The sequence below is a fragment of the Grus americana genome, chromosome 2 (assembly GCF_028858705.1).
Source record: "Grus americana isolate bGruAme1 chromosome 2, bGruAme1.mat, whole genome shotgun sequence".
Lineage (NCBI taxonomy): Eukaryota > Metazoa > Chordata > Aves > Gruiformes > Gruidae > Grus > Grus americana.
The window spans coordinates 118,125,648-118,147,115 of record NC_072853.1 but is presented as its reverse complement, the minus strand read 5'-3'; the positions used below and the strand labels follow the sequence as shown (position 1 = coordinate 118,147,115).

The window sequence follows — 21,468 nt, the reverse complement described above, 5'->3', positions numbered from 1 at the left end:
CTCGGTTCGAGAGTTGCTGAAATTTGTTCTGTTTTTGAAGGTGGGCTGACTGATGTTATTGTTGTTCTTTTGTTGTTGCTCTCCTCCTCCCCTGCCCTCCTGCTCCCTTCCCCGCCTCCTTTGGCGTACGTACCACCATGGGTAGCATCGAGCCCTGGCGTGGCCGCTTCAGCCGTGGCAGTGTGTGGGTTTGCATGGGTGGTTTGCTTGGCGCAGGACTTGCTGCATGCCCACGGGAGGGGGAATGCCGGCGGCTCCGGGCTGCGTGGAAGGCTGTGTCAGTCGCATTTCTCAATGTCTCGCCTAACTGTGGCAGTTGTTCCGCTCCCTTACAGCTTCCTCCTTCCGTTGTACCCATTCAGAGTTCAATTTCAGTATGGACTGATGATAAACTGGTGTAACCCAAAAAGGAGAGAGGAAAAAAAAAAACCCCAAAACCTAAAAAAAAACCCAAAAAAAACCCCAAACAAACACGTGATGGTGAGGACCAGGTTGATTTTTATTTTTTTATAACCATCCTAAATTAAGTTTTGACCAAAAATAAATGAGTTTCATCTTTTAGATTCCCTTCCTCCTCCTGTCCCCTCACCACTTTTACTGTCTGTGTAACTTACTTGCTTGTTGTGCATGTACTGTGGCAGACGTTCCCCCTCTGTGTTGCCTGTGCCATAACACTACCTTACCTTAGGTGAGCCTGATGAGTAGGGGAGCGCCAGGGAAATGTGTGTGTTTGTGCTGCCTTTAAAAGCGGGTGTTGTGCTGTTTCAATCCAGTGCAAGATGTGTATGTGGAATATATTAACAACAACAAAAAAAAATCAAAAAGGGTTCTGACGTGAATTGCTTTTATGAGAAAATTCTCACAGGTAAGAAGACAGCGTATGCTTTCTTTGCTGAGGTTATATTTGTGGAGGGACCTGCCAGTGTCTCTCTCATTGCCACTCTCCTTCATGCTTTCAGTAAAGGACTGATTTTTTTTTTTCCTTTCTTTTTTTTCTTCCCTCCCCACCCCCCCCATTTTCCCCCCTTGACTTTCAGTTGTACATAGCAGCCTTGCCAGTTGTGCTGCATCTGAGTTAGCTTCGAAAACAAACCCCAGGCATTTTCAGAGTGTGGTGAATATGGGGATCAGCCAAAGGAAAGCAGTATGACCTATCTCACCAGGTGCTGGGGTGCAGGGGGAGAAGGAGCAGTACTTGAAACCCAATTGCCAATTTCTTTAAGGTTCTCTTCTCCTCTCCTCCCTCCCACGGCACAGCCATTTCCTTCACTGCGGTTTACGAGAGGCACAAATGGCCCTTCTTTTCCCAGCGAAACTGAAGTCAAGGGTTCCTTATGGCGTGGAAATGGTTAAAACTATTGTGCTGAATATTTGGGACTTTTCCTTGTACACTTAGACTTTGGTGGGTTTCTTCTAGGGTTTGCAGTTTAGCTCTTGCAGCCTGGTTTCCCTCTTTTCTTCCTCAATTTCGTAGGTAGCGCAGCGCTGCCTGCCCTCCTGCTCCTCGCAGCCGGTAGGAGAGTCGAGAAATCTTAGTAGCCGAGAGCAATGGCACTTCGGCTTGGGGTGAGAACACCCAATTTTAGGACGGCAGGTCTACAAAAGCCGTGCAGAAAGCCTTGTTTTGGCCACTTGCTCTACGAACCCCCGTGCAGTATCTAACTGGAAACCCTCGGGTGCCCAGCCTCGCAGGGTGCTTTGTGCAGGAACGACAGCTATCGTTTTCATGCTTCATTTGTTTAAGTGAACATTTATTATTCTCAGCTGACAGTTACTTAACGGCAGTTTTTAACAGCTCAACTTATATAACCCTCCTGGTTTTCTTTCTGCTCAGCAAAACAGAATTCTTCCATTTAGAGATGACAGACGAAGTAAATCAATTGAAGAGAGAGAAGAGGAGTATCAGAGAGTGAGGGAGAGAATATTTGCACAAGATGTGAGTAGTTGTTTTAATTGCCTCTTTAGCGCCCTACCTTTGCCGGTAGTCAGACAGTCTTGCCCCCCTCCGACACGAACACCGCAGCTGGACTTGCCCTGTGGAGCTGGAGGTGACAGGGAACACAGAGGGTCCGAGAGGATCTCGAGAGGTGCAGAGGTTGGTTTTTGGAGAAGGAGATGATGAGAGTCGCAGGGAGAAGGGTAGAGGAGAGATCAGGCCCAGCATGTTGTCTGGAGAGTGCTTATGCCATTTCTTTGAACATTCGTGTTGTCTAGGTTTCCTTCTTTTTTCCTCCTTTTTTTGCCAACCAAAGAGCAGTGATTTAAATGGACACTCTCAATAATTTCAAATAGCTGTGTTATTTCATATTTGTTTCGAGCTGGATCAAATCTTGTAAATGTCCTTGTGCAGAGCCTCCTCATGGTTTTATTTCTTTGGACCTGTGCTCTAGCACTAAGACACTAAGAAGAAAGACAAGCCAGAGGTTAAACATGGAGTTGCACAGGTTTTTTGAAATGACTGACTAAGGAACTGTATTTCTGCCATCAGAAAGAGTCAGTCGCATTGTTGATGATATTATTCTGAAAGAAATAAAATTAAATAGGCATTATAATTCCTGCCTTTACCAAAAAAATCAGAACTTGCACAAGCTACGTTGCTAGAGGAGGACATTTAAATATGAATCATCTGTGAGCAATACCTCATGTACCTGAAAAAAGGAAGAAAATCATAGTTTGCTATAATACTATAACGATGGGGTCTTAAAAGGGGAGGAAAAAGAAAAGGGGGGTGGGAAGTCAACATTTTTATTGTTATAATCTCACATCTCAGTGGGAGCTCTGCCATTTAGAGGAGTATGGGAATAAACCCAATTAAAACTGTCACTGAAAATCATATTTGGCAGTGTCCTTTTAAATTAAACCTGTTCATATGGTTGCAGGGCTGCTAGTATTATTTTAGATAGCCTTTTATTTTGCTCTGGCTTTGGAGTTGCAGACATCCAAGTTACTTTTCTTTAGCAGAATACGTTGTATAGTTTTAAGGTATGTTTTGTCTCACTCGTGATAAGTAATTTTGCTTTTTAATAAGTGGCTTGCCACATCTAAATGTTTTTAGCCTCGCTTTTTCTTTCATCGCTGAGACAATTCCAGTAAAAGCAGAGGCTCTTTGGTTTACATTTTGCTCTTAGCATGTGGGTCTGCTGTAAATACTGTCACAGTATATATGGTAGGGTTACCAAGTAGTTCAAGGGTTGCAAAAGCCTCTTTGCAACCTTTTTCCTATATGAAGGTTGCCGTTTCTGACTTATTACAAAGGAGCTTGTGCAAAATGAAAAAATCTTTGGGTTTTGAAGCAGACTTCAAAGGGGGCAAAACATTGTTTAAAAATACCATATGGAAAGTTGTTGCCAAAATAATGCATTTTCTATCACAGGCAGCAGCTGGGAAACTGAGGTGGCCGGAAAAGTGTGCTGAACCTCGCTCCACAATGTGCTGCTGTTTTTATCTTTAGGTACTTGAGTTTTAAAGACAGGCAAGCAGTGAGCATTTTAATTGCCCACAGCAGGAGGTTGTTGTGGTCCATTGGGTTAGCATCTCCGAGTGGCAAGACCTAAGTGACAGTGTGGTTTGTGGCAGGCATTTTAAATGGATTGGGAGTGAGCATTTTTAAGACCAACAGTGTTAGATATCTCTCCCTCTCTCTCTCATATCCACTCATTTGCGCTCTCTCCCTGCTATTGCAGGTGTTAGTGAGCATCGTAGCGCAGTGAATTTTAGCAAGCTGTACTAATAGTATTAACAGGAATATATGTCTTAGCTGAGCCTTTTTTTTTTTTTTTTTTTTTTTTGAGTGGAGCACTCCTCGCAGATATGAGGTGGTTTTAGGATGATGTCAGTGGTTGTGGTGGTGGACAATGTCATTTCTTTCAATTTTAGGAAAGAGAGCAATGGCTTTCTACTATAGGTAGCCACTTACTGCATGTAAGACTTCATAGTTTTAACACCCTCTGCAATCATTAATTAATCCAGTTCTCCCCAGGTTTCTCTGAGGTAGGTACCTAAACCTTGTCATCCTGCAAATTATAGATGTAGAAAGAGAGACAGGGAAGGATTAATCATGTGGTATTTTTACATTATCTCTATTCTGTTTACACTGCTGCAGTCAAGCCTTTATCAGTGCCTTGCTTATGAACCTTAGCAAATGGATTAGGGATACTTCACTTCTCATTAGAGTATGCATGAAGACAGCTTGCATGAGAGGTTTCCAAAGGGCAGCCGTGAAGGTCAAGAGTACTGCTGTAACTTGTTGCACCTAGCACCCCCTCTCTAAACACGTGTGAGGTACCCAGAACTCTTTGGATAACATTATCAGCCCGAGAGTCAGAACTTTGAACAAAAATGAGGAGGAGAAGTCAGCCTGGTTACAGGGGCAAAGAATTCTGTGCATGTTTCAAGTGCTGTAAAAAATGTCTTAACCTCCTGGACCCCACGTAGCAGCCAACAGAAAGCTTGCTTGTCCTTCCTTTGATTTTTGCAGCACTCTAGTGCGCCAGATTATCTTCATTTCCAAGTGGGAAGGTTTTAACAAAATGTTCATGAATAATGCCATCATTATGCTAGTACTTATGATGATTAGTCTGATATTAGTCAGTTTAAATTATACTTTCTGGCAAGTTTTCCATCTGCTGTGTTGGCTATCATAAATTTTGACAAGGGGAGCTGGAGGTTTTAATGTCTCCTGTCATGTGTAGAGTCATAGCAAGTGGCAGGGATTGAGAAGCATGTTAATGTGATAGTTTAATAAAAGGATTGGTGAAGAAATAAATAGTTAATAAATGTGATCGTTCCAGCTCACTGAAATAAGAACTACAAAGCGCACCTCAAACTTTTCAGGCTGCTAACAGTAAAACAGTGCTGCATGAGCTCTGTTATGCTCAAAATATTTTCAAGGTTATTTTTTAATTGTAATGCCTACAACCTTCCTTTTTAAAACATGTTTTTTATTGGAAACTTAGTTTTACAACAATTTGTGAATTTTACAACCAAGTGCACTGGAGCAGAAGACCTGGAATATCTGGGTCTTGGAAAGAAGTTGTTTCTTGTCTGAATGGCTTTAGTTGCTTTTAAAAGGTTGAAAAGTAATTGTCCAAGAAAGACAAAGAACAATTTAAAAGAATAAAATAAAAAGTATATGTCGTTCTTTCCCTGTGCGTTAATTCAAATCCTAGATTTAACTGAGAATCCCAAATGCGTGCGTAAATGGTACACTATGTTTGGCTTTTAAGCATGCAGAAAATTGATTCTAAAGACTAGCAATCAAATTACATGGGGGAAATTTCATTCTTCAAGGTTAACGCAATGTATAACCTCATGAGCCAGAATCACGTAAGGACCATCCATTGTTCATAACTGTATTCTCTAGTAATCATTGTGTATTCACTGAAAAATGTAGATGTTTTCTTACTTACACAAATGCTAGCATTGCCCATGGTACACATGGAACTTATTAAAGCAAATACACCATGCTTTTTATTTTTTGTTGTTAATTGTAATGGCTATTTTTGACTAAGGAGTGTATTCTGAAGAGCCAGATCCTTTAGATAAAATCAATAGTGATTCCTCTACTTAAGAAAACACTGAGGATCTTTATCACTCTCTGATTAAAGAGAGTCATGAAAGAAATATTTGAAAAGGCGGCTTCAGCCTGGCCTGTCCTTCTAGGAAAAAATTAGGAAGAAAAGGGTTTAAAATTAATAAAACCAAAACAAAGACAGGCCTCGTGTTGGGCTACCAGAAACCCATAGGTACTGAAACTCCTATACTGCTGTACAGAGCCTTTGTTTGTGGCTGCAGATCAAGCAATAAGTGTTAGCTGGAAGCCTGAGATCTATCATGTCTTGTTAACCGACGTGAAAATGATTACCTGATGGTATCCACTGCAGGATATTGCTGCATGCTAATGGTTATCTATGTTGGCTAATGTAATTAAAAATAAGAGCAACAACCCCCCGTATACCTAGTGCACTGGCAGAGCTTGATGCACGTTTTCCAGTTGAGACTTTGAAAGGTTCTGGGAAATTGGAAGAGTGAAATACTCATTTCATAAATGACAATTAGTCATACAGAGCACCCTAATGGAAATCTTCCACACAGAGGTCTCCGAGGAGGTGAATCTGTAGGTAGTCTTACATAACTTTTTTTCCTTTTGTAGGTTTGTTGTCAGTGTCTTTGAGTATGCTAGAACCAAGTGTTTTAAGAATGTTTTTGACAACAGCTGTGCTGTGTACTTAAGCTTTCCTGGTGCTTTAAATTGATGCCATAGATCAGGAAAGTGAGTCCTGACCTTGTAGTAGCTAAATTGCTATCCAGGGCTGCTTAGCCATCTGATTTTTCACAGTAAGAATAACATAATAAAAAAAGGGTCTGTCTTCTCTGCCTCTCAGCCTCACACCTGTACTGAAAGTACTTTCCAGGGATTGTGTGGCCCTGTGCCAGCACCATTAGCCAGGAAGACAAATGGAGTTATTACGAACTCTGTCTTTAAGTCTGTAATGCAGTTGATAGTGGTTCCCATCAAGATACTGAAAAGGGAGCAGACCTCTCCACTTGCTTGCTAAAATATAAATCCCAGATATGTATTCTGCTTTATGCCCCAGTCTCTTTAAAAAATTGAAAAAATAAAATTAAAAAAAAAAAAATCCAGACAGATCCATGCTCCTTTGCTTTTGTAACTTTGTGGTGACGCAGACCTGTACTGTGGTCTAAGCAAAGGTTTTTACTCGCTTGTTCCGGAAGTGTAGCTATAATGCTGCTTTCGAAACGTGACTGCAGTAAAGTCAATGCACAAATGCCTATCGTGAACCTCAAAGTGAAGACACAGCCCCACAGTTGAGGTTGTGCAAGCTCACGGGGTGGTTTCACTATGCTCATAGGTTGTTAGACTATGCTGAAGTCTGCACAGCCACATTTGTTAATGAAACCTTGTGAGTAAGGTACATAAAATGAGAGAAGAGGCAATGTAGTTGTACAAAGGATCCCAGTGGGTTTAGGTGGAACAGTTTGTGTCTCCTATCGGCCTGGGGTGAAACCCTAGGTGTGCTGTACCTGGTGGGAATTTGGTCCCCGGCAACAGGGAGCTTGCTCCCGATATCCTGAGGCTTTGTGCTGAGGAGAGGTGCGCTTGCCAGCGATGCGGCCCAGAGCCTGGCCTGATCCGTAGGAGCGCAGGGACGAAGCTCACCTGGGAAGCCCAGGGAGCTGTCAGATGTTCCCTGATGTGGATGCTGGGTGGGCAAGTTACAGCTTTGCCTTCTCCAGGCTAAATTCCTTCCTTGTGTAAATCGATGGGATGGCACTGGCTGTGGTGCCAAGGGAAAACTTTGCCCATGCATCTGCTGGAGCACTGGGAATGAGCAGGGCGTTGCTTCTGGTGTTGGCCAGCGCTCTTTGAGTAGGTCATTAGCTCAGCCTTTTCAAAACAGAAACATCCCAAATCCGTGCATATCCCATACCACTAAAATTTGACACAGCTAATGATGTCATTGCATTATTCTTTGAGCTGAGTCCCGTTGTTACAGAAGTAATGGGCATGATCTCTGATGCCCTCCTCCCTTTGCCTGCCTTTTGTTTAAATTCAATGCAAGTACTGACTATCCTTTCTTCTCTACCTCATGGAAATATAATCCAGTGACAGCTATGAGGCACTTTGTGTAGTGAACATGAAAAAGGAGGGAAATGAAAAAATCAAAGAGGGAGAATTATTCATGGGAAATTGAGCACAGCTTCATTTCTCTGCATAAAAAAATAAGTAATGCTAAAAGAATTATACACTTGCCCATAGGATTTATTTCTTCCGAGCCCTTCACCTTTCTCAGATTTAAGTCCTCCAGCAGAGAACCTTTTTGCAACAGACTATTATTGGTTTTAATATTATTATTAAAACATTTATCATCATTTTATATCTCAATGCGGGTATGACTGTTTCGTTTCCAACTGTAAAATGTGAAAACCACACAGTATTTCGAAGTACTGCAGTATCTTCTCTCCCTTTGAAGAGCTTTGTCAATTCTGCATGCTTTCCTCCTGTTTGTCCCTCCTACCTGCAGCTCTGTGCTATTCTGCAATCTTATTTTGAGGTGGTAGAGCAGACCAGTGGAACCTTATATTATGTAGGAAAAACGTTTTTCCCCTTCGAATTGCCAGTATTTTGCACATACTGCCGCCTTCTGATCTCAGGACTGAGGAGTTTCAGTTTGTTTCCAAACTGAGACCCCTCACTGGCAATGTGTTGTAATGCATGGAATTTATTTTACTGGCCTGACCTTATTCTTGCCCTTTTTTCCCCTCTTGTCTTCTGCAAATGCAAATGATGCATGAATTGAAATCCCCTTAAGCCTGAACAGGGGAGGTAATTCTAAAATCAAGGAAGGAATTGGAACAGCAGAGCATATCTAGAACGTCTGATACAATGCCTTTTTTATTTTTCAGTCAGTTTGCTCCCAGGAAAACCTTTTTGTGGAAAACAGGTAAAAAATAGCTTTTTTTTTTTTTGTGTTAAACTTAGCTGTTTCTCATTTTGTCTATCTATAGTTCTATAGTTGTTTATCCTAATACGAAGACTTCTGAGCAAATTTGTAATCCATATTATCTGCAGTGTTTTTGTGCTTTAAGGGGCGGGGGAGGGGGTGGGGGTGGGGAAAGAGATTGCCTGGCAGTATTTTGTCTGAGCAGATAAGGTGTAACTGCTGCTTTCCCAAGACTTCGCATTTCAGTTTAAAAAGCAGATTGTGGGAGGGAGAGGAAGCCCACTTAAGGTTTTATTTCAAATGACCGATTTGTCTCTGGAGTGCCTTTAGAATTTAACTTATTGATCTTTAAAAAGCACTCTAGCAGCGGCTGGATGACGGTATTTATGAAACACCACACTTGCGTTCTGTTGTTTAACCTGCTCTCCCGTGGGGCTGAGCGGCAGCACTGGCTTCACTTGTTGCTTGTGAAGGTTCACAAGTCCCCCAGACCAGACCTGCTTTACTGTTCCATTTTAGTAATGAAATGGTGATATCTGAGCCAGCTGTTACTTTGCATTACTGTGTGATAGTTCTGATGGATGTTCTTTTCATTGTAATACATCCACTTAAAGTAAAAGGAACAAGAAACTGGGTTTAAGATCTACAAAATATGAAGCGTTGGCTCCATAGCAGCCATAAATTTGCTTAACTGTGTTGAAAATCTTTGAAATTGTGCACCTTTATGGCAGATAAGGATTTTAACCAAAATGTTTGGAATTTCACTGGTGAGTGTTTGAGCAGTGCTAGCCCAGGTCTGTCCTGTGCAGGTTTTAAAACTGTTTATCATCCCCTTGAAGAAGAGGAGGTTATCTTTCACAGCGTTTCTATCTCTGTCCATCCTTACATCTGTCAGATGCATTTATGGGTAAAGCTTTTCCCATAGAAAATGACTCCACAGTAATGGTACAAACCAGCTTTTCCGGTGGACGGTCTTGTCAGTGGAATGAGGGAAGGCCCTCAGCAGGTAATGGCCACTGTCGTCTAACCACCTTGTATTCTGAGAGCTAAGGATATTTCCTCAGCTGCTGCTTCTGTTTCATGGCTATGGAAATTATGCTTCATCAAAATTGCAACAGAGGAACCCGAAAATCAAAAAGCAGATGCTCCCATACACCTACTTTTCCCCCTCTGGAGACATGGGGACGAGAAACGTGACGTAGTTGTTCACGTTCCCAAGTCAGTACGGAAAGCGCTCAGGCATGCCGCTGCTCAGGGCAGGGTGGGGACCTTTATGGGATAAACCACAAACTTCATGGCCAGGCCTCCATTGGTGCCTGCATTCAATCCCGCACCTGCGTGCAGGAGAACGTGGCCAGTTCTGGTGTTTGCACGTGGTTCGCTTTGCTTGAACCCGTGAGCTGGCTGACCAGCTCTCCTGCTGTGAGGATGCATAGTCAAGTGGAGACCAGTAAAAGGCCAGGCTGGAAATTGGGCTTCTGTTACTGCCTGCACTGGTGGTGTCAGGAGGGAGACTTCAGCTGCGTTCCTCAGAACACTGCTTTTTCTTGCTATGTGCCTTACAGCCTTTGATCAGGTGAAGCACTTAAACTCATACTTAGCTCTGTGCACATGAGCAATCTTGTTGATTTGCTGCGTTGAAAGTTAGGTATGTGTTTAAGTGCTTTGCCTTTCTTTTTCATCAGAGACCCTGAGCATTTCTCGGAGCTACAGAGATTTCCAAGCGACTTAGCAAGTGCTTAAAATTATATATGCAGTATTTTGCTGGCTTGCATTTTTTATGTTCTTATTAGGTGATATTTTTATGAATTTTCTTTTGGATGTAGATGTATGGTTCCTTGGCTTCTGAGAATTGCCTTGCTTGGTAACAGGAAATGTTAAATGGCCTTCAGCCTCCCTGGCTGACATTTCTCATGTTCAGTCGTCTGTGCACAGCTGCGGGGGGCGGAGGGGCAGTTTTAGCCTTGTTTTTTTTAAAACTGTGAATCTAGCACAAGTTGGAAGGTGTTGCTAGAAATTAAATGTAGCTTTACAGGTCAGATAAATTTGAATTACCATGTCTGTTACCATAATCTTTCTTTTCATTTTTCAGTAGGCTGTTGGAAGACAGTAGTATATGCAATGATACCCATAAGAAAAGACAACTGTTTAGGTTTGTATGACTTTATTTAATATTAATTTCCCGGTAACTCTTACTCATGATTCTATCAGTGTCCTCGCCGAGGGAGGCCTTGACGGGCATGGGTATGTCATTTTTCTCGTTAGAAAGGAGCATGGAGAACAGAGTTCTTACCCTGCTAATGCCACGCTCCCTGGATGGGGAGGTCACAACAGGACCCTTTCCTTTGTTTTTTATGGATCATTGGCTCAGTAACCATATGAAATTTTTCAGCTGCCCAGCTGCTCAGACTGCCACAATTTGGGGGTAACTGTGACTGGGGAAAGTTCGTTTTGCTCTAGTATTATAGGACAGACACATTTCACAGACCTGTGCCCAGACTGACCTTTTTTCCTGTCATTGGTTTATTAAAAGCTGAAGTAAAAGTATGATGAGGTGAAACCAATTGACATTCCCTTATCTAAAGCTGCAATGTTTTGAAACCTTTTCTCTGAGAACTTTCTCTTCCAAACTCCAATTTTTTTCTGCCCAGGGAACATTCAGATGTATCCTGTATCCCAAATCATTTCCCAAGCCACAGGGAATCAGTAGGAGTCAGCCCATATTTTCATGGAGAACTTTTTTATCAGTTGGCGCACGGGATCAGTGTAAGACCCAGCCTGGTGGTAACAGTGTTCCTCTGGAAGGCTTAGAAAGGCTCCCTTCCCACACCGTGAGCTCCCACAGGTTTGAGTCAAATCAACCAGAGCTGAGCACGCCAAGCTGCTTTTAAAGTCAATCAGCTGCCACGAGTCTTAAGCAGAGCGGGCAGAAGTAATGGATGCTTTCGGAAGCATGTCCTTCATCACTAGATGTCCGTATGCATTGGGGTTTGCATATGTAGCAATGGTAGTTTGTGCCACTTCGAACCTTTATCATCTATATTACATAATTTTTCATTACGAGGAGAAAAGGATGCGGGATTATTTGACGTGCAGTTGCTGACCGTGCACGTCGGCACAGCAGCCACAGAGGAGACGGCGAGGCTGCACCAGATAAGGAGCAGTGCTGGAGCATCTGGAGCTGCGTCCCATGGCCACAGGCAGCAGGCAGAAAAGCTTTTCTCCGTGCTTTTGGCTAGCCTTGATGATATGAGAGTCTTGGATCGGGCATGCAGGAGTAAGGAGGCATCTTACACACAGACACTCTTGATAACTAATATCAGTTTGGGGAACAAAAAAGAAAGTTGTGTAACCCAAAGCCACTGATAACTGGGATACAAAAGCATTCTGTTTCTCTCCCTCTTCTCCACTAGAATACAAATATAAGAGAATTGTTAATTTCTGAGCACAAGAATGCAAAAGAGTCTGTAAATAATATACTTTGGCTTCTTTCTTTCTAATTAAATTTTAAGGACAATTTCTTTTTAAAATATTTTTCCTTTTTTTTTTATGTTGTTGCTTTTGTGCTGTTTCTCTTCATGCTTTCCCACTGTCTGGGTCTAGCAAAGGTCAACAGGTTAATACTGCTGATCACATCTGTGAGAGGCTCTGATCACAGGCCAGGAACGCACCAGCCTGATGCCGTCTTTGACACGCTGCTCCTTCGCATCCCGAGTGACGCAGCTCGGCAGGTTCTCCAAATAAAAAGCAGGAGCCACATTCATAAGGAGAAAGGGGACCAAAAAAAAAAAAAATTAGATGCAGTCCCATCCTTTTGATTTCTAGAAAGAGCTTTGAGCCTGCAAGGTACTATACTGTAAAATAAGACAGAGGGGTGGAAAGTGTCTTCTAAAAGCCCTCCAAAAGCCAGTGTTATTAGCATCGCTTGGGATAACGGTTATGGCGCACTAAGCTGCGGTAGGTGTGCTGGTTTTGTCATTTCAGCAGCACATTGCAAGTGGTTCGCCATAAATAAGCCAAATTCTCCTCCAGATTTTGGTCACGGTTTACTGTGTTGTTACTCACAGTATACTGGGTGCTCTGCAGCTATTCAAGGACAGATAGTCTCTACCCAGAGATTTTTACAATTACTATACACAGAGGGGAGAAATACAATACCCCAACTGGTGGATCTCTAAGTGGAGAGTTAGCACTGAAGAGTTTGGGGTCACACTGGGAGGGCACATGTTTAGTGGGGGGAAGGCTTTGGATGACTTGCAGAGCAGATGATGAGTGGGGACGAGGTGCAATAGAAATGAGGATGGATATGAAGACAAAGAGAGGGGGCAGGTGAAGTTAGTGAGAAAAACATTACAGGTGATGGACAGTAAAGGGAGAAGTAGCGAGGGGCTTGCTGAGGAAAGAGACCAGTCAACAGGCAACAGAAATGCTACATCAGTGCTGCATAATATTGCTACGTCAGCCCTGTTGGGTGAAGTGCTCTTAGGATATATGCAAAAGGGGAGCGGTGGTAATTGCTGTGCATGTAAAAGGGTAAAGCAGTCTTGAAGGCAGATGAGTATGGGGGGTCAAATCCCCTGTCTCAGGCATGCTTTTGTAAATGCAGAGTATTTCCTTTTTCTTTATTAGGGTCGCTACAGGGTACCCAGAGATAGACTCTGCCCTGGCATGGGTTGGTTTGTGTATAAATCTTTGTTTCCTGATGCCCATAGGGGTAACAGAGACAGCACGGGGAAGACATCTGGCAGTCGACAGAGCAGTACGGAGAACGAACTGAAGTGGACAGACCACCAGAGGCCATGGAGCAGCACAGACTCGGACAGCTCAAATCGAAATTTGAAGCCAGCCATAACAAAGACAGCCAGTTTTGGTGGGATAACCGTCCTGACAAGAGGAGATAGCTCGTCAAGTAACAGAAGTACCGGCAAACTGTCTAAAACAGGTAGCTAGTACTGTATTGGGTTCGCAGTACTTCTTGTTGTGCGGTGATAAATGGCTGTACTGGTACTTGCCCAAGTGTGGTGTATCACAGAATGGTTTGGGTTGGAAGGGTCCTTCAGAGATCATCCAGTCCTATCCCCATGGTTGGACTAGACGGTGAATTACATGAACAGTTGTATTTCCTGTGCATAGCATATGTTCATGCCTATCTATTTACGGTAGTATCTGGGTACCTGGTATTGAGTTTTTAGGAATCAAGAAGAAAACCTGGTTCCTGAGGTACTAGTCATAGGTGAGGTAGGCTTTTCCTGGAGTATGTGCGTATGTCCTATTTGAACACTGTCTGCACTTCTTGTAGCCTAAAAAGGTAGTACTCCTTTCAGACAAAGCACAGATTTTACCTTTTTATTAATCTTAATCTTTTTGAATCATGAAGAATTAAATGTCATGTATCTGATGAGAAATCCAAGAACATTTTGTTGTCGTTGCTAAAATGCTGACCATCTGTATCTTGGAGTACAGCCTCTCCCTCGCTGCTGGCAGATGAGGTAGCGTGCTGTGGTAGAGGCAGGCAGAAGTGCTGGATTCACAGAGGTCCCACAATCTCTCCATTTTCTTGTTCAGTTCCCATTAAATGAAAGCACCATTTAAGGAGACTACGAACCTGATGGGAATTCTGCATTTATTTGCGTTAACTTCACCAGTACATTAACATATGAGTGAGTCACAGGGTCTGGTTCTAAGTAATTTCAAGCCATGCCATTAAGCTACTCTATTATATTTTTGTGTAAAAGTGCATAATAAATAATGATCCCATCAGATGATTCCATCAGTTTGGTTCATTTCATAAATATAGTACAGAACAAGTGGTAATCAATACTTAGCACTTAGTGCTCTTTCAGCTTGAGAGTTTTTTTATGGACGGTACTTAGTTTAAACCCACTTTATTAAAGCTGGGTTGGTCAGATTTCACTCCTATTCCCAAAATTGTATGGTAGCCTTTGCCATGGTTCAGAATGCTGGGGAACGGAGTTTTCAGAATAAATCGATAAAACGTTTGACTTGGTAACTACATTCTGGAGCTCTAGATCTTGAACGTAGTTTAAAATTTTGTTATATTTCACAGCTGTAAAGGAACCTGGCTGGTTGGAAAGCTGCTTTTTCAAACTCTGCTGGTCATAAAGCTGCTGGGAACTTTTGGAATATCCTGCCTCTTCTTCTTAACACTTAGATTTTGTGTTTCTTTTGAGACCCTAGACAAATACTGGGTTTATTATCGTGAGATTCATAGAATCATAGAATGTATCAACTTGAAAGGGACCTATAAGGATCCATTCCTAAGATTCTCCTTCAGTTTTACTCCATCCTGATGTATGTGAAATCCTATGGAACTAAGACGTGAATTTGACTTTGAAAATTCGTACAGTATAGATGTATATCTCTGGCTTGTTCCTGAGCATGAACATGTGCAGCATAGCAAAACCAGTGTGTGTGTAGTGTACGCTCTCCTGTATGTTTTATTTATAGAAAGGCTGAATAGGCTATACAGGGGGCCTGAAGTATGCAGTAGACCATGTTTTTACCTCCAGATGTCTTTGCCTCCTGCAAATCTTTCCATTGCATCAGAATTCAATTTGATATGCATGAATTAGGGAGGAGGCACAGGTTCCTGGTGTACTTTTTTCATATCATTCACCTTCAGTAGAATGCAGGTAAACGTATTTCTCTGCAGCATTGTATTGCAGAGGTGCAGAGCATTTAAAATAGTGTCAGAGAAATTCAGTTGGGAGGGTTGAGACATCTAATTGCAAGAGAGTAATACTTTTAAGTAGCTGGTTTAGTGTTAAAATCAAGCATATTAAAGGATGCACTTAGAAAAGGTATTAAAGGAGAGATCTCTGAAGCGTGCCAGTACTTGTAAATGCATCTGCACTCCATCTGCACCAAACCCAAAATTGATTTCAAATGAAAACTCTTATAATACATTTTTAAAACATCAGTGATATTAAAATTTCATGTTCTTTGCAGAGCAATTATGTATTGTAAGTGCTTTGACTTTTTTAAAGCAAAGTGTTTAAATTTGAAAGCCAGTTGAGGCACAGAAAGAGTAAAAAAGAAACAAAAAAAAAAAAAGGGAAGAGGTGGGGGGAAAAAAGAGCAAGGGGCTGGATGTCAAAACAAACTTACACCTTCAAAGCCAGGACACAAAGTGAAATTGTCAGTCAGCCTGAGGAAAGTCATAGGAAATAATGTCTGAATTGCTCTTTCTATCCTCTCTAAGATGTTATTGAGTGGCATGAAAGCAGAAAAGAATGACTCTTCAAAAAATAATGGGGAAATATGCCTTGATAAAGTGTTCTCCCTTCACCAAAAAATGCTGAGTGCATTCATACAGCTGTCACAACCCCACGTGCTATTTGCATATGTTTTCTAAGGTACGTTAGGTAGCACTGTGCATATTTTGCATTAGATCTGCCTTACTCTGCTCATAGGCAGTGCCGGGTGTTCTGTAGCTTGGTACATATCTAAAGCTTGATCATGTTTTTATTTTGGGGGATTTTGTTTATTTTCTGTTGTATTTGTTACAGTGATTGAAATGGGATTGCAGAGGTGTAACTACAAACATGAGGCACACTGCCCCGGTAGCATGGCAGAGTCTGGTGGGCATCAATTCTGTCCCAGTTCACCTCTGCAGAAAGTACTAGTTTGTTCTCTGAAGTGCTTTATGATTCACAGTAATAAACTTAAAACATTTTTATATTGCATATAGTACGTACGAAATCAGTCTGAAGTCATTAGTTGGTCAAAATGTTCTTCATTGGCTAAATAGTGGAAAAATGTTTGTGACCATTTTAAATGTGAAAACTATTCCACATATCTGATGGTCATCCAGAAGCATTGTCAAGGACCCTTCTTGAGCATGGGAATATGAAAACTTTCAGGATTTTCACAGATGGCTTGCAGCTACCTTTGCGATTACCTACAGTAATGCAATATTAGCATTGTAGCCTTTCTGGATCAGTTTTTAATATTGTCACCAAAATTAAATATTCTGCCCTTAATCTCAACTTCTGATAAATCAGTAATTAGTGGTGCATATCAGAAAAACAGAAACTGAAGCACAGAAAGATGTTAGCCTCCCCTTAGGGGAAGTCAGATCATAGAACGTGCTGTTCTCTGCAGTAGAGTCCAGTAATGTCAATTAGTCTTAGGCTTTAATTGCATTCAGCTGCACAGGAATTAGAGCTTAGCCAAGGAACTATGTTACTTCATTCTTGCAAACTTCACAAAAGGGGCTGTTTGAAACCCATTACATGGTTATCTTACTGGTTTGGATGGTGATTTTCATGCACCTGTTGATTGTTTAGAAAGCCCTATTCCACTGAAAAGCACAGATTGTATATTGCAAATAAAATTTTCTTCTTTTTTGTTCTGGAGCTTAATAGATATATGGAGATATATTAAGCTATAATTCAGTATTGAGTGGGGAGTTAATAATTTAACAAATTGCAATCAGATTGGGTTCCTACAACTTAGGACATCATACAAAACGTTGGTTAGTTTAAATTTCCAGTAATATAGTGGACTTTCCAGGGTAGACTAAGCATGTAGAGTGGTAAGTGAAATAGATGTCCCTGTAGGCATCAAAGATGTACCTTTTCAGTCTCCAGCACACCAATGAAGAGAAAATCTAGCCCATCAGCTATTGTGTTATTTTCACTGACACGTTACAACAGGTTTTAATATACATTGTGAGGATGTGTTTCAAAGAAACGTCCTCTGTGTATCTACATGTCTATGTAAATAATTGTTGGAAGAGTAAAAAGATGTAACTATTGCATTTTTAGGTTCTCTTAATGCATTTTCCATTCAGTGGAATGCACATCTGTTGGAGTGTATTTCTTCCCCCCCACACACACCATTTATGAGAAGCTGGCTGCACTGGGGTATCAGCTGTGTTGATACAGATCTGTAGGGATCGTTAACTTCCTTGGCGGGGCTCCAAGTAATCGGAGCCACAGTCCAATCTCTCCTGTTAGGTGTTCATTGCTCCTCCTGTTGGGGAAAGACAATTATACTGCAGGCATTTCAATACACTAACCTTTTTTTAATTTTTTTTTTAATATAAAGTATCCTGTAAATTATAATTTTGTCTATAGAGTCTATAGAAATAGAGTTTTGGAACTCTATTTCTGCTTTTTTATGATTTCCTTTAATTGGGCATTAGCCTGATGGATCTTCTGAGTCCAAGAGAAACTGTAGGAATATTGATGTATGGGCAATAAATCATGAGCCAACTGCTTCCAGTCATATGCTTCCCGCCAACTGACTATGCTGAAACATCAATCTTATTTTTAGAAGTGCAGCTTGCAGAGAAATAATTGTGTTCATATGAGCACATAACATTATCATAAAAAAACCCACGCCAAATACATTGTAATATACAGAAATGCAAGTGACTTGCAAAGGTAGCAAATAAATATTCGTAAGCCAAGAAACCATATCCAAGTCAAAAGTACTTCCGGAGGTGATCAGCGCTCTACTGTTCCTGAAAAATTGCCTGTCTGGAGCAAGTAGTGGGTAGATCGTGAGACTCCAGTTGTTACGAAAGGAAAAATTTACCTTGGGCGTGGAAGGTAGGATGAGCAGAGATGTTCAGATTCATCAGATGCTGAACACTGACTCAAAGAAAATAGAGCAAGACGTCATGTATCGCTCACTAACTCTCAGAATATTGGAAAACTAATGGTACCTCCGTGCTCTCCCTCCACAAACCCTCAAAGCTATTAAGACTTTGTGGTGAATTTTGTCTCTTTTTTTCTTTTACCACTCTTTCAACTGCTGTATCTTTCAGACCGCTTTAAGAATATATTAGTGGACAGTGATGAGAATATGAAGGTTATTATTGTCAGCTGTGAAGCAGCAAGAAAATTATAGAAGAATCTAGAAGTAGCAGCCATCATTAGATATTAAAAAAAAGAGGTTGGATTGTGTAATGGGGGCAAAAATCTCATTTAGTCAAAGTTCCTTTCAGAAGTCTTTAGCAAGACATCTCTTAATGTGTATCTCAATAAAGTCAGATAGTTCATTTTTTTCCATTTGCTACAGTACTGAATTCATTATGTGGTGATTTATTATTCCAAATTTAGGCACCGTGAAAACAGCTAATCAGAGCTACAAAGACAAGATTAATTGGTGTTAATTTCCAAACATTAGTGTTGGAATTTACTTGGCTTCGACTCGTCTAGACTTAAAATGATAGGAAATAAGTTGTAGTGATGGAAAGAAATTAAAATAGATCATTCTTATACACGATAAATGGGGAAAAATTGGTTAAGTAGTAATTTCTGGGATTGTTTTTTAAATCTTCAGAAAATTGCTGAAATGGCGTTGTGTCTTATTTGTGTTGTTTCAAAATCACCAACTTGGTCTACTGGCATAGGAAAGCAGATCTCTGATCTTTTAAGGCAGACATCTCAAAGCTGTCATCTTGGCCAATGCAGGGTGATAGCTCTACAGGTTTTTCCACTGCTTCTGCCTACCCTTTGAGGAGTACATCTGAACTCATTGCAGTCCTCTGGCTTTTAACGTTCAGAAGCTGGTAAAGATCAGTCCATGAATCTGCCGTAAAAACAGCTGAAAGGGGGGGAAAGAGGAGAAAAAACAGTTGAATGTCAGAGCTGCAATCCTCTCACGCTAATGGCGTTTCTTCAGACCAGCACAAAATGGAGAGAGAGAAGCCTGAACTCAAGCTTGATGCTACTTACACGCTTAGAAATAATGGGAGGTTTATGAAATCTCATCACCACTCTTGCATCTCCGGGTACCTTTCTGAGCCATTGAATTCAGTTGGTGATGGAAAGAGTGAAGTTTACAGAAAGTAAAGCAAAAACTCAAAGAAGCAACATGAAGCACATGTAGCAGGGCCAGGGAAATCTAGGAAAGGACCTAGTAACTGCTGTGGAAAGAAAATTAAACTCCAGCAGTTGCATTTACATTTGCGAGGAAGATGCCAAATACTGCTTGCAGCTTGATGAGGATGACCTCTGGGAATATCTCTGCAATTTCTAGAAACACTGACATCTGAAATGATCCAATAAATAAAACTATCCCTGCAGGAATAATCTTTCTGAATTCCCAGCCTCAGTCTACAAGGAGGAAAAAAAATATCAACTAATACAACTTTGAAGTGTATTTATAGAAATTTAAAATTTCTTCTGAGATCACTATTATTTTCTTGATTAGGTACTGGAGAAGCAGATTTAGGGTCCTGTTGATGACAAATAGTGCACAGCTCATGAAGAGGACTGTCTCTTGTAGCCGCTGTAAGAATATGAAGTTTGAAGAAGATGGATAAAAATGTGTTTTACACAGCAATTAGTAGTAATCTGTGGAAAGACCCTCTGCTAAGTAACTGGATGCTGGTGTGATTTCTTCAGAGGAAACCTGTTTTGCTCTAATTATGAGGGAAAAAAATTAATTCCAATATGGATTCGACTGAAAATGAATCTGAAGCTCTGAGCAGTCTACTGCAGGGTACTCCTGTAGTATCCCAAATACGAAGGGATGCAATTTGCCCTCTAAGAAAGAAGTTTGCTAAAACCAAAGTCTGAGTTCTGTCTTTTCTTTTAGTCTACACCTTCAGGAGGGCACTAAGGAGGTTAGTAATTAATGTAAGATGCATAGACAGTGTACAGAATTAAAATAAAAGAAGTTGCAATTAAAATACACTTTTGGGAGGAAGTACCCATACAGACATTTTTTTTCACGCCTCCCTTGTATTCACCTTAACATCTTGCTTTAAGGAAGCCCTTCATCTGAGCCTTACGCTCTCAGAGATTCTTGTCATTTTTATGTGAAGCAAATTGAAATCTAATCAAGTAAAATCTCAGAAGTTTGGAAATGATATTTGTTTTTTAAAATAATATGTCTCCCCATCCTTCCAGGCACAAATGTGTTTTAGCACATTTGATTTATTTTAATAGGCTAGGTGCTGTAAAACCAAAGTGGCAAAAGTCTTACATAGCATCTTAGGTAGCTTTAAATTAATACACATATGGCACGGCTACCTTTTTACTTGACTGACAACTCAGTTGCTGGTTTGTTTGTTTTTTTCCTTACAGAAAACGTTTGGTGGGGTTTTTGTGTTGTGGCGGGTTTTTTTTCTTTTTCATTTACAAACCCCGTGTGTAGTTTTTATGCCTTATGAACCAATGCTTTAGCATTATAAATACATGCTGAGCATTTTGTGTTCTATTTGATACAGCTACTTACTGGCCGATGCGGGGGGAAGCAGATATTGTGGGAGGAAAGTGGTCCTTTGAATTGTAGAAACACCAGCAGATGCTGAACTCAGTGGGGAGTGAAAACCCCACTCCTACCAGCTGGGCATGGACCAGCGCTTCCCTTTGCTGTCTGTGAAGGCTGTCCTCGCGTATGCGCCGCGTCGGATGGGGACTGGGATCCCTTGTAACCCCCCGTCGCTGCGGTTGTGTCTCTCCGTTAGGCTCAGAGTCTTCCAGCAGCGCTGGCTCCTCAGGATCACTGTCACGAATACATCAGCCTCTCCAAAGTGCATCTCTTGTCCCCGGGGTGACAGCCAGCTCTTCAGGCAGCGTGTCCTACCCTGAGAACGGGATGAGCGGCCAGGTGGCCCCCAGCAACACCAGCTATATCATTCTTCCACTTGAAGCTGCAGGGATACCACCTGGCAGTATCCTTCTCAACCCGCACACAGGTCAGTACGGTGCTCTCTTGCCTGATACTGCCCTTCAGTGTTTCCAGCGTCATCTGGGGAATTGGCAAATTTCATGTTCCTAGAGATGTTTTCCTTGGGGCACTTTAGGAGGAAGCAAGCAGCAAATATACATAGAAATTATATTTGGCAGGTTGGTGTTTTTGAATCTGCAGGCAAAGCTGCATTGGCTTTCTGAGGCTGTTGTGGCATAGCTGGTGGGAAGTGATGCAAAACACACTCATGTGGTCCCAGACAGGATGTTCATCTTGTGAAGTCCTGTCACTCCCTGGCTGTGAATCCTCTGAGATCCCATTAGCTTCAGTA

The 21,468-nt window shown here is 41.5% G+C and overlaps 1 protein-coding gene across 18 annotated transcripts in view; it reads left to right on the top strand.

Annotated features, from left to right (window-relative positions):
• ARPP21 (cAMP regulated phosphoprotein 21) overlaps positions 1–21,468 on the top strand; it is a 332,344-nt gene that overhangs the window by 247,119 nt on the left and 63,757 nt on the right. For 10 of the 18 annotated variants that reach the window (XM_054814937.1, XM_054814931.1, XM_054814932.1 and 7 more), the window contains exons 11-15: positions 1,835–1,936; positions 8,428–8,465; positions 10,558–10,617; positions 13,178–13,410; positions 20,914–21,144. In XM_054814937.1, coding sequence (XP_054670912.1) covers positions 1,835–1,936; positions 8,428–8,465; positions 10,558–10,617; positions 13,178–13,410; positions 20,914–21,144 — 664 coding nt within the window. The remainder of the gene's footprint in view (positions 1–1,834; positions 1,937–8,427; positions 8,466–10,557; positions 10,618–13,177; positions 13,411–20,913; positions 21,145–21,468) is intronic. The other 8 variants (XM_054814943.1, XM_054814942.1, XM_054814939.1 and 5 more) reach the window with 4 other exon arrangements.